At 39.6% G+C, this 14,089-nt stretch overlaps 2 protein-coding genes across 2 annotated transcripts; both read left to right on the top strand.

Annotated features, from left to right (window-relative positions):
* Window positions 1–885: 885 nt before the first annotated feature.
* On the top strand, window positions 886–5,464 carry lye (lymphocyte antigen-6, epidermis). The gene is made up of 3 exons (XM_062530088.1): window positions 886–977; window positions 4,051–4,161; window positions 5,244–5,464. Exons 1-3 carry the CDS (start codon window positions 926–928, stop codon window positions 5,462–5,464), a joined length of 384 nt encoding a protein of 127 aa, XP_062386072.1. The 5' UTR covers window positions 886–925.
* A 2,286-nt stretch (window positions 5,465–7,750) lies between these two features.
* LOC134072388 (lymphocyte antigen 6D-like) lies at window positions 7,751–14,089 on the top strand. Its single transcript, XM_062529039.1, has 3 exons — window positions 7,751–7,891; window positions 13,109–13,219; window positions 13,437–14,089. Exons 1-3 carry the CDS (start codon window positions 7,840–7,842, stop codon window positions 13,655–13,657), a joined length of 384 nt encoding a protein of 127 aa, XP_062385023.1. The 5' UTR covers window positions 7,751–7,839; the 3' UTR covers window positions 13,658–14,089.

The following is a 14,089-nucleotide window of genomic DNA, read 5'->3' on the forward strand; positions in this document are numbered from 1 at the left end:
AACCTTCAAACTTAACAGGTGCTCTATCATCCAATTACTAGGTCCAGCCCTGTTCAGTGGAATCAGACTTTTGGCTAGGGTTGTGTCATATTGTACCGTCCATGACATACTGTGCAGCGCTATATTGCATCATCCATGTTGTAGTGTAATAGGCCATATGATAGAGAGTAATTGGTGTTGAATTGTCACAGGAATTTCACAACGATGTGATTGAATGATGAAATTATTAAATTCAGATTCTATTTTCGGCCTTGGAGTGAGAGTATTACACTGATAGAGTGAAGTGATAATGATGGATAACGAAGTGATAGTGTGACAATGACAGAGTGATAGTAGCCTAGTCCAAGTTTATGTTCCAGAAATGATAAACAAACGATTTCCATTCCTATATGGCATTACTTTACAACCGTTAAGACCTACCTTCCACTGCAATTGACATTAAAAGTAAATAGCCTAAGTAAAGTGTAAAGTAAAGAAAGTGAAGTAAAGTAACGTAAAGTAAAATAAAGAAAAGTAAATATTACATTTGTTTTTCACTGAGCCTTATTTTCTAAATGTGTTCAACAACAACAACATTCTGATTGGAACATATAATTCAGGTCTGAGGGGGAGGGGTAAGTTAAGTAAGTACTTGTTTGTGTGTACTTGGCTCTCTGGTGTGACATATCTGTATTGCTCATCCCTGATCTACAGGTTGATTTGGCTGCTGCTGTTGTCGTCTGTTAAAAAACCCATAACCTGTCATTATAAAGCAATACCGTGTACCAAGTCCATGACACAATTAAACAACCTGTCCCTCCACATGTCAATGATTTTGTACACCCCACCCATGTCTGGGAATATAAGTGGGTCCTTGCCTTGAGGTGATCACATTGGTACTGGATCCCCTGTCACTGAAGCGTACATCACTCTCCAGATCACAAGAATGGCTAAGGTTCTATGGGCTATCGTCGCCGTGGCAACATGCTTTGTTATGGGTGAGTAGTTGGCAATGGTTAAAACCAGAGCTATAGGCTACTCTATATAGATAGCCTACATGTATGTTAGAACCATCATAGATGGTTTCATACATAGATATATCTATGGTTTCATATCTATGAGAACCAGCGCCTAGATATCTATGTATCTATGGCTCTGGTTAGAACTATTAAAGAGATTAAATGTAGCCACATTTAATCTCTTCAATAGTTCTAACCATGGTAACAGTGTTCATTTGGGATCAATGGTTTCCTGAGCTGTAATAAAACACACTGTTCTATTATTCTTTATTCTACATCATTCATGTGTGTAGGCCTAGTTTTTTGGTCATGTGGTGAAATAGAACATAGAACAACTTTGCAACCCAAATTAGGAATGGTATAGGACATGATTTACATTGACACAGAAGAAGTATCTTGGTATCTGGCTGGATGACAAACTCACATTCAATTACCACGTAGCCATCCTAGTAAAAACACTGAGAAAAAAAATTGGTTTCTTCTACAGAAACAAGGCCAGCCTCCCTATGGAAAGTAGGAAAAAAGTTGTTGAAGCAGTTTTCATGTCAGTTCTAGACTATGGTGATGTGATATATAAAAATGCCACTGCTTCTTCACTTAAAGCCCTGGACTCAGTCTACCATTCTGCCCTGAGATTCATTACTGGTGATGGCTATAGCACTCATCATTGTGTTCTATATGATAGGGTCGGGTGGTCATCTCTGACAGAGAGGAGACAACGTCATTGGTATCTGTTTATTTACAAGGGTATTGTTGAAAAATTACCAGGTTATATTTCAGAAATGTTTATGTGGAATTCTGGTGCCTATCAGACTAGATCAAATGACTCTTTGATGCTTAAAGTTCCTCGTGTCCATTCTGAGTTGGGCAAGTCAGCCTTTTGTTATGGTGCCCCTACTTCCTGGAATAATCTTCAGTGCAACTTAAAAATGAACTCTATAATTCCATATAGTCAATTCAAGTCTGTGGTCACAAACCTTCCTATACCAATTTGTACCTGCTTTAAGTAAATGTCTTTATTATTATTGTTATTTTTATTTTTATTATTTTTGTTGTTATTATTTTATTATTATTATTTCATGTATTTTTATTTTTTTTTATTTTTTATTATTTTATTTTCCCCTTCCTCCTCTATAATGCAATGTATATTTTCTTATTATTATCTTATTTGTTGTTCCTCCATGCATTGTTTCTGTAATCTCGGCTTCATTGAAAATGAGGGCTACCCTCAATGACTCTCCGAGAATAAATAAAGGTTGAATGAATGAATGAAAAGAAACTCATGAAACAGAAGCTCCAGTGTTCAGACAGACCAAACAGATGAACATATCTGCTGTAGGCTATTTGTTTATGTAGATGCTGGTGACCTGCAGCAGCTCAGTGTGGGCCTCTTTAGATTTCCGTTTAGGCGCATGTTTACGGTGCCTGTTTAGTTTTCAGAAAGCACCTGAAATGATCCGATCGCAAGTGGTCAGCTGAGACACAGCGTTTTTTACACATGTAGGCCTATTCATGGTGTACAGCCAGAGATGTTTCTAACCACCTGAGCTTGTGTTCTGTTTCTGCCAACGACACATCCATTAGAACTGCCATTGTCGCAGACGCATCAGAACACGTTTTAATGTTTAGGCCAGCACTGAATGGAAGGCTTACACTAAGATAATTGGCCATATGCATCTCAGACATCAGCAAGTGGCTTACGTCATCGCATCACAATGTGTCTCAGTCATTGTTTACACCTGTATTTAGAACGGACTTTTTGTTATTGGATCCGCCAAGAGTTTTTTCAAATGTGTGAAAGGTACAAAGGGCCGGTGTGCCAGTAAGCTGGGGACGTTTCCTGGTGATGCTATAGATTCCATAGATGTGATTCTGTTGAAACTTGTTTTTGCTGTTGACTGGAAGAGGAATATCAGTTTAAAATTTGACGAAAGAGTCAACAAAAAGGCATCAGGTCTCAAGTTGAACTTAAGTTCATCAGAAGTTGATAGCCATAATAAATGTGACCTCATTGTAAAAAAAACAAGACATTGGCTGTCCACCCCCACATACGAGTTGTATAAAAGGAACCTGTGAGAGATGTTATCCGTAATGTGATTTTTTCATAACAATTTGTGTGTTTTATTTACTTCAGAACACCAATGTGTGTTCCCGGTCATTTTTCAGTAACCAGCCATTAGAATTGAATGGGTGCGAAAATGGTCATTGCATAAAATTGAGTCAAGGCACATACTGTACCTATTTATCAGATGGCACACTGTACCTATTGATCAGATGGACTGTATCTGTGCTTCTGTACATTCCCACACACATACAATCACACCCTCACTTACCCTCTTTGCTTCCATACCAGCCCCAACTGGAACATTTCCCCAATTGTATCTTCCCCTTTCTGACTTGCATGAGCTCTAATTAAGGCCTAATGGACATAATAACTGTGGGTCTAGAAAGCCTTTTACGCTGCTGTGCACTAAACTAAAGGGCATTGCTGAGACAGTTACAGATCACAATCATTTTATTTTATTTGTTTTGTTGGAAAATACAATTTCATGTTGGAATGCTAGATAGACATGTGGCTAAAAGCTTGTAGAAAACGGGTTCATAACTTATATCGCTGAATGTAGGAAATTCAGCAGATAGATCCGAGATATGGTCTCTGCATTCCGACGTCAAAGACGGAGCTGTAGTATTTTGCATATGTTCCTAGCGGCCACCGGTATTTTAAAATGGTGCACGCAAATGCAGGGTTGGGTCCAAGCTATGAATATTTAAATGAGGACTTCTGAGTCAATAGGAATGCTTTGAATTGGTGGTAGTGGTAATTAAACATGAATGAGGCCACATGTATGAATGGGAAATGTTGATTTTGGCAACAAACAATTGGAAATCTTACACAATGTCCCTTTAAACTGCTTAGCAAGTTTTGCGTTTTAAACTACTTTCACATCGACACCACACCGTAGAACATTTTTGGAAAATATTCAGAGAATTTGTTCTCATTTCTTCTTTTCATTTTTAAAATTTTTGCTTTTGTGTCCCTGGTTGGTGTCAGCGGAGTCTCTGAGGTGTAACAGCTGTGCTGTGGGGCTGCTGGGGAAATGTTTGCTGAGCTCGGAGAAGACCTGCAGTGGCTCTGAGGACAGGTGCTATACAGGAAAAGCAGGTGAGCTGAAACCAGGTGCTCGACAGAACAATGCAGCACCGACTCTCTCACACACACACACACACACACACACACACACACACACACACACACACACACACACACACACACACACACACACACACACACACACACACACACACACACACACACACACACACACACACACACACACACACACACACACACACCACACCACACCACACCTAAAAACTTCCCAATCTCGCCCACACACATGACTTACACACCATAAGCATGCAGTATGTTCTTATCAGGGGCTTACCGTAAGAGAAAGACATGGAGATAAAAAGGATTAAAGAATCAAGAAATAATAGAATCAAAGAATGAATAAAAGAAAAAAAACAATAGGCCTACATTTGTGGCCTGATCTGACAAAAATGAGTCATATTATCACATTACTTAAAAAACATCAATTTCTCTTTTTTGGGTGTTTTATGAAAGAATTTTCCCTAAGTTTCATAGTCAAGACAGGAATGTAAAGTTACATAAAATATTATTCAAGTGGGCAAATCCTAGCCTGACGAGCCAGACACCCACATCAAGATGTAGGGTCTGGGAACTCACCATAGCAGGGCTCAATCGGAGGGGTGGGATAAACGCTTGTCTTTCAAATTCCCTTTCCACGCAATAGGATAGCGCTAAACAAATCATCTTCTTTTCAAGTAGCAGGATGCTTAACAGTCCCAGGTCAGTCGTCGCAGGTCGCAGGTCAGTCGTCATTATGCTAAGCCCGTCTACCAACTCTATACAGTACACGATGTGATTGGTCCAAACGAAGTTGTCTCGCGGCAGCTCGCAAACCAACGGAGAGTTGCTAGACTACCCCTCTAGGGCCGTCTAGATTTCTAGGTTAAATCTTACTTCACCCTGCCTGTAACTTCAAATGTGATTTTCAGTTTTTCAATTGGAAAAATATGGTGGGAGGCCATATGGCAAAATGCTGTATCTTGACAACAATTCAATTCAATTCAGCAGGAAGAAAGAAAGAAAGAAAGAAAGAAAGAAAGAAAGAAAGAAAATAAAGCATTTTTGCCTAATGCCTTTCCTCCCCGCTCCCCCAGAATTCAACATCACCGGAGCAGTGACTTTTGAGACCAGTGGCTGCCTGGTCAACACATCCTGCGTGAAGTCCACCGGCAGCGTCCTGGGTGTTGGCTACACTGTCACCCGCACCTGCTGCTCCACGGACCTGTGCAATGCAGCCACCAGTGGCCACCTCCCCGTCACCACTGCCATCGGTGCAGCACTGATGGTGTCTGTCTGGGCCAGCGGAATGTTCTAGAACTAGAATTCAACTAGTGTTTACTAGTTCTAGAACTCTGAATGTGCACTCTACAACCTATGTATCTATTTTATACAGTCTATGATATTTATCGGCTCATTATTTCTAAAAGTATTCCTGTACTCCTGAGAGTCAAAAAGCAGAAATATTTTTTTAAAAACTAATCCATAGTATATAAGATATCAACATTTCCTCTAACCACCTTGGCATTTACTGTAACACTTTGCACCGAAACTATGAAAGGGTGGCTTCTGGAGGGAAAGCAGAGTTACTTAAGGCTAGAATTAACCTTACGAGGCACTCTGTTTAACATGTATGTTTGACAATGTATGAAACTGACTGACTTCATCTGTCAGCAAGACCTCAACAGGTGCTTCTTTAAACAAATATGGTGCGCTGAAGGATAAACTGTGTTTACAAATTAAAGTACTTAGACGTTCAACTTGAGATGTGTGTTTCCTGACTGCATGACAGCATTGTATAGCCTTTTACAGTGGGTTATTATACTGTTGTATAATATATAATATAAATTTCAATACATTTATTTGATTTCAATGTCCCTCCATGGCTGTACGTTATACCTTAAACCACATTCTGCTGATTCATTCAAATATCAAAACTCCTCCATTCGAAACTATTTTATGGGTCTCTGTCACCTTAAACAACAATAACTAGATTCACCGCATAGCGGTACACAATATGACCGCCACTCAGTTCTGCACATTCACTCCACAAAAATAAATTACGCTTGTCTACTCTCCTGTATCTCCTATTTGTGCAATTTATATGCACATATCTCCTACTCTTGTAGCTCATGTGTAAAGAAATGAGTGTGTGCATGTGTGAGTTTGCCTATGTTCATAAGAATGTGTGTGTGAGTGTGAGTGTGTGTGTCTGTGTGTATGTGTGCGGGCATACGTGTGTGTGTGTGTGTGCATGTGTGGAATCTGTGGATGTGTGTGTATCTGTGTGTGTGTGTGTGTGTGTGTGTGTGTGTGTGTGCAGGTGTGTGAGTAGGTCTATGTGTCATTCTTGACCAGCAACCCTTGCCTCAAAAGCTTCATCTGCAGGCCGATGGGTACAGTCACTAAATGTACATAAATTGATTTATTTTATAGGCCCCCCATGGATGAAATTCTCCATTTCAGGGAGAGTCAGATTGTATGCTTAGACCATTGGATTCACAGGTGTTCTGATTAGCCCGGGAACTACAGTAGCCTACTCTGGGAGCACAGCTGGCCTAGGCCATTGTGACATCACGGCCTCCATTCAAGTGCATGAATAATCCTTCAACCAATCAGACCAACTATCCAGGTGCGGCTTTTGGATAAGCTAGTTTGTGATTGGACCTGAAGCAGCAGAGATAGATGTGCAGGCTCGCAGATCAGGCAGGGTTTACCCAACCTACACAAAGATGTCATGGTGGATTAAAAATGGTAGGCCCAGTAGTAAGCCTATGCGGCCGAGTCCCAAACTGTTGGCAAATGAATCATCCCTATAGGCCTAAGTAAACTAGGGCAAACCCTTATCAAAAAGTCTTTATAAAGTCAGTATACGATTCCAGTAACAGCAATCCTTTAGGATTTAGGAATCCTATCCAAACAAAAAATCCAAAATTTGATTGGAATGCTATATTGTGAATCCTAGGATCTTATAGGTTCCAAAATCTGATTGGAATCTGATTGGAATCCTATAGGACATTTTGATAAGGAAACTAATTTGCTTTTAACTCTAGCGTTAGGCAAGGCTATCTCGTAAGAACATTTACACTACGCCAGGGTAGTGTTTACTGAATTCCTGTCGGATTACCAACAACACATGACCAAGTCACAGAAAACATTCGGCAACTTCACTAATGAGTGGTGGTATGTAGTGGTTCAGGAGCTGGGCTAGCGTGCTGTAGCCTGAAAGTTGTCGGCTATTGCTTCCCAAAGCTACCTCTTGTCTACGTCTTGCGTTGTCTTCTGGCTGTCACTTTCTCCAAAATCACTATTAGTCAGACAAAAAGCAGAATATTGAAAGAAGGGGGCCCCAAGGCCACAGTGGCCTATGAACCTCAGATTTTCAAAGGGACATAATAGCCAAGGCAGCGACATGGCCACTGTAAAATTCCAGCCCTGGTTTTATACACTTCAGAGACCAACCAAGATATAGGAAAAAGAGACAAAGAGGCCTTAAGGAAATATCTAGGTACTAGGAAACCAAGGAACCTGTCTAACACCATTCCTCATATAAATTCACAGGGAAGACTCCCAGGTGTCTTCATGCTACCATTCACATTGTGTTGACGAGCTGACTGACATAGAAGCATTTTCCCCTGCTGATTTAATTTGCACCTGCTTTAATAGCATCTATCTTCCTCTTCACCGAACACCATGAGGACAATTATGTGCTTGGCTGTTGCCATAGTGCTAGTCGTCAGCGCAGGTAAGGCAATTAAAATACCAATGAGATGGTGATGTGAGTGAACTGATAATGCTATTATGTGGAAACAAATGCAGTGGCAAATTTTGATTGTCTCTATGTTGAGTTGAGAGCTTACTGTAAACTCTGAAGGGAGTGATTTGATCTTAAAATAAGTGTAATATGGATTGAGTGACCAGATAGTGCAAGAAGTACAGAATGATTTGAGAGGTCAGGTATGACTTGACTACCCTACTGATCAACAACATTGGCTGAAAAAAAGAGATTTGTTGTAACTTTTGGATTGATGAATGAAGTAAGCAGTAGAGTTGAACAGAGATCCCACAGCCCTGAGGGCGGCATGCATCAATGCAGCACTGTGTGATGTTATGCAAAACACTCAAAATGAAAAGCTTGTCAAATATGAGATAATGTAGATTCCCTTCAGCTACACACCACTGTCTTTCCTAGCCAGCAAGCAAGCCGCAAGCCTTTGGAACCGTGTGAGGGGATGGGCAGGGGATATTTCCTTGATATCCTTGAGCTAATATGATCGATTATACATGTGCAAACATCAACATCGTTAGTAATGATACCTATTTGATCAAGTAGGAAGACACACAAAAGTTGACTCCTTGAATTGCTACATGCTTATCATAGGCTATCAATTGACACCCCCACCCCCCTTGTGACGTCCATAGGCTTATTCCTTTGCAGTCTCTCCTTCTATTTCCTTCTGTAGAAGCCCTTGTTCTAATTTATCGAAAACAGTTATCCAAGAACAAAGGGTCATTGACAACAGACGGAAAAAAGATGAATACATCCTCGTTCCTCATTCTCACCAGTCTTGGTTATAGAGTTTCAGGCATATTGAGTACCACAAAGCTCAGCTGACATTGAAACAAATCTGGTGCAGGTCCGAGCCAGAGCAGACCCAGATCTGAGACAACTCCTGGCTGTCCATGAGAAAAGACAATCTATGAAAAAGATCTCATTGACTTCTTAGTTTCTCCTGAACAATGATCGAAGTGAGCTAAATGTGGGTTTTAGGATATCCTATTTCTACATTCTAGATTCTATATTGACAAAATTTCTCCTTTGGACTAATAAGAGGTCCCAACAAGGTCATAATTAGAACAAAGTGTTCAAACATCTCATTACTGTACTTACAGAGCAGGGGTGTCAAACTCTTTTCCATCCCGGACCACATCATAATTAGGGGTGGCTTCAAAGGGCCGGTTGTAACTGAAAGACCATATTAATGGATCATATTATTTATAATAGTGTTTCACAATTACCTCTGCATATTGTTATTGATTGCCATTATGGTTGTGGCTAAGGTTATGCTATTTGGCAGATGTTTTTGTCCAAAGCGACATACAAAAAAAAATCAGATCATCCAACTAATTTTAAACAAACAATGTGACTTAACATAAAATGCAGCTTTGAAAAGATAATTACATTTATTGAGGGTAATGAGTTATTCAAAACCTACATCACTCATGTGAAACCTAATTGCCCTCTAAACCTTTGATCTGGATGAGCCCCCCTTGGTGGCAACAACAGCAATCAAATGTTCCAAACAAATGGCTATCACTGCAGAGGAATTTTGGCCCACTATTCTTTGCAGAATTGTTTTAATTCTGCCTGTTTAAGGTCATGCCACCATAGCATCTCAATCAGTCGAGACGTTGACTAGGCCAATCCAAAACCTTAAATTGGTTGCAGGCCCTGAAGCAGTAAAGCAGGCAGCCACAGATCATCACACTACCACCATCACATTTGACTGATGATATGATTCTGTGTACTGACGAGTCAAAAGTGAACTTTTTGGAAGACACAAAGCATAAAGCAAAGCTAACAACATTCTACAATAAAAGTCTTGGGGGTCATCAGGACGTATTTTGGCAAATGTCAGACGAGCCTTTGTGTTCTTTTTGGTCAGCAGTGTTTTCAATCTTTCAGCTCTCCCATCATGGATGCCATTTTTGCCCAGTGTCTTTCTTATTGTGGACTCATGAACACTCACCTTAACTGAGGCAAGGAAAGCCTGCAGTTCTTTAGACGTTAATCTGTTTTTTTTCTGTTCTCTGAGCGCTCTTAGAGGAATTGTGGTAGGCTGGCCATTCCTGGGAAGGTTCACCACTGTTTCAAGTTTTCTCCATTTGTACATAATGATTCTCACATGGTTCATTGGAGTCCCAGAGCCTTAGAATTGACTTTGTAACTCTTTCCAGACTGATAGATGTCCATGACTTTTATTATCGTCTGTTCTTCAATTTCTTTACAGTACATCAGCATCATGTTTTTGAGACTTTTAGGTTTCGATAGAAATCATAATTTAAAAAAAGGTGTTTCGTGTTTACTCGGGTTACCTTTGTCTAATATTAAATTCATTATCTGAAACATTTTAGTGTGGCAAATAAGCAAAATAGAAGAAATCAGGAAGGGGACAAACACTTTTCCACTGCACTGTGACTGTACATGTATTTACATAAATGTAAAAATTGATACCTTGTGTATACCCACTCGTATCTCTGTGTTATTATAACATGCTATTAATGTATCAAATGAAGAAACACTCATCATTACTCATCCATTAAAGAGGTGAATAACAAAGTGAAGGCCACTCTAAAAAGTTACTGTAGCTCTTGTGGGCCACATAAAATGACATGGCAGGCTGGATTCAGCCCTTGAGGGACAGTAGATTTTTTTGTGGATGATAATTTTTTTCAGTAAAGTACCTCAGCCATCTCTGTCTATCTCAAACAATTTCTACGAAGGGAATTGAGGTACATAAATGAAACATGAATGAGAGGTTCATGCAGGCCTCCTAAGCTATCAAGGATCCAATCCTCAAAAGCTGAAACTTTCCTATGAGCAGATCAGTCACCATGAGTCAGCCAGTCGTATCCAGGTGACACGGATTACTCATGAAAAGCAGGTAACTGCCCACACTTCACCACTTAAAACAGTGGACAATTTGTCCATGTGTTTGTCCTCTCTCAGTCTGTCACGTGATTATGACTCAGACCTCGGCACCAGACCCTGGGCTCACGGACGCCGCCGCCGCAGCATAACTGTTCTCTCAGTTTCCGCTGCTGTCTGGGGGCTTTTGTAATGACCATCTGATATCCCTCAGCAGAACTAATTGAGCCTCCTGAGGACTGCAATGCCTTTCGGTCGATTGAAACAGCAAGCTTAGCTTAAGATTGCAGCTTTAAGTGCATAGCTGATGCCATTAGCGAGCCTGTCAAAAGCAAACCCAATTAGAAATGTCTGTGGTTGTTGATGATCTCAGGCTGCCTCTGAACGTCCGTCTCTCTTAACACACTCCTTGCATTCATTCAACCATATAGACCCTCTTTTTGTTCACATATTTGAATAGCAAATACCAAAACAAACAGCAAACACATTGACTGACTTAACCCCAATTTGAATAGTAATTATGTCTTATCCATTAGTAAATAGTATTGACTGAAGTAACAACTCCTGTCTAAGGTGTCCTCTGCACTATAGCTGATGATTACTCCTCATTCTACAGAGGAGTTACATAATCAGTATCACATCGTTCCCACAAGGTTTCCGTTTTAACATTCCATGTTATCTTGATGCAGAGGAAGTAACAAAATAAAACGTTCAAGCATTGTTTTTGTTTTTCTTGTTGAAAGGGTCACTTTGGATAAAAGCATCTGCCAAATCAATAAATGTAAATGTAACTTCCTGAATGTAGGTAAGGTTCTTTTATAGGCCTTCCTTTCTTGGCCAATCTCATCAAATCATCTAAAATATTATTTATATTACTTTTATTGGAGATGGGGAACACTAATATTCAGAACACGTAAACTGTTTTAAGAATTTGTTTATGGTTATTTAAACTAACCATTAGACTTGCAAAATGTAATGGTAAAAAGGGCACAGGCCTGTGATCTGGCTCCACCTGCCTGTTGCTCACACGTTTCGTATGAGATTCAATTTCACAAAGTGAATTTATGCCTGATAGTTATACTGGGCTAATGGAACTTGCCTGGAACTGGTGAAATGCCAGTGTGTTGTAATGTTTTACTGTAACAATGGCTTCTCATATCTCTTCCCGGACGCATTTCTACATGATTTCCATTTCTGTTTGCTCTGCATATCTGACTGAATTCATCAATGTCAGTCTTGATTAGCTTGATCAGCACAAATAATACACAAATAATAAGTTTGAATCAGTCACATTTGGATCAGGAACCACAAAATAATTCGGTAACACTTTACTTGATGGGTTTGTTCATAGCACATTCATAACAGCTGTCATGAACTGCACATGAAACATTCATGACTGTTTCATGAAACATGACTCAACATTCATACCAACCCTTTCGTAAAATGTGGAAGACAAAACTTAAAGTCCAACAATCACAAAGCAGCATTGCTGTCTTTTTTGTTTTAGCCAACCTGATCATGTCACATTAGTCAATGGGGATGTCCAGCGTCCAGGAGAATTTAGTTTTTTGTTTGTCTGTTTGTTTATTTTATGATAGTAGCCTCTGAAGAATGCATAATTGTCTACACCAATGACTATATAGATATATAAAACAGGAATGTCCAACCATTCAGAGGTCCACAGATGGTCAGTAGTTCACTTCCCAGTATGAAGAATACTTCACAACTCGTATAGTAAAGTGAAATTTGAATTAGACTTCATAAAATATTCATGAGATGTTTACAAACGCTGGAGAGGATTCATAATACCCTGTATACTTTTATTTTTACAAGTTTTTGTTGTTTTGTCTTCCACATCCATGAAAGTGTTGGTATGAATGTTGAGTCATGTTTCATGAATCAGTCATGAATGCTTCATGTGCAGTTCATGACAGCTGTTATGAATGGGTTATGAATGAACCCGTCAAGTAAAGTGTTACCAATAATTCTCTAATTCAAACTACAGTATGTGTCAAAGCATCATCATCATCGTCATCATCAAGGATCATCATTTGCATTTAGTAAATCAATACAGGATTTATGCAACAATGGCAAACTAAATAAATTTCCACTATGATAGATCCACAGTTGAGTTCTGCTATGACGCACGCACTAGTATGTGTTCATTAGGGAGATCAGTAAATGTTTACTTCTAATGACCTACCAATTAAATACTTCTAAGGATAAGCATTATTATTATTATTATTATTATTATTATCATCATTTTTTAAAGAACACCTTCTCATCTCTCTCCATTCCTTTCTTCTTCCCTAGCTGAAGCCTTGCAATGTGAGCAGTGCAGTATTGGCATTTTGGGGAGATGTCTCTTTCCAGATCAGGTGGAATGTGACGCGTCTTCACCCAACTGTTATACTGGAGAAGCACGTAAGCGTTATCCAGTTAACAAAACTGGAATATGTCCTCACAAACTAACTTTGACAATTCACATGTGTGCCTGTAAAACTGTGAAATAATTTTCCATTAAAGATGGCAAACTGAAATTGTATACTTTGTATTTGTATACACTATTACAGATACACACTGCTATACCTAATCCCAATTCCCACTCTGAAAAAACATCTCTCTCTCTCTCTCTCTTTAGAGTTCAATGCCACAGGATTCCTGAAGCTCCACACACGTGGGTGTCTGGATAGTGACCTGTGCAATGAGACCATCACAGGCACCATCCTGGGAGCCGGTTTCACCTCCTCCTTCAAATGCTGCACCACAGACCTGTGCAATGGAGCAAGTGCCATTCACACACCCGTCTTTCCCTTGGCTCTGAGCACCGCCCTAGTGGCCATGGCTCACTGGCTCAGCTAGATCTCCGAGAATAAATAAAGGTTGAATTGAAATCGGGAAAGATCAGGCCTATATAATACAGATGTTTAGGGTAGGAAGGGAAAATTACAAAGAAAAGATATTCACATCCATTAGAAATGTATTTGCCATACATTGATGGAAGTTTTTAGAGAAGGTGTAAGCAGCATAGCCTATATTCACCTGCAATTGTTTAGAATGGAAAATGATTCAGCAACCAAGAGTGAAATACTGAATTATAGATCACACATATAAAGCTGTTCTCACTTGGACAACACCCTGTTTTGTTACCCACACTCATTTTTTGTGAACTAAAGGTGATGTAACAATATTAAATTACCCCATCTAAATGGCTCTTTTATTGTTCAATGTAAGACCAACCAGCTTGGGACGATTGCTGATATTTCTTTCAATGAAATCATAATCACACCAGAC

The sequence above is a fragment of the Sardina pilchardus genome, chromosome 24 (assembly GCF_963854185.1).
Source record: "Sardina pilchardus chromosome 24, fSarPil1.1, whole genome shotgun sequence".
Lineage (NCBI taxonomy): Eukaryota > Metazoa > Chordata > Actinopteri > Clupeiformes > Clupeidae > Sardina > Sardina pilchardus.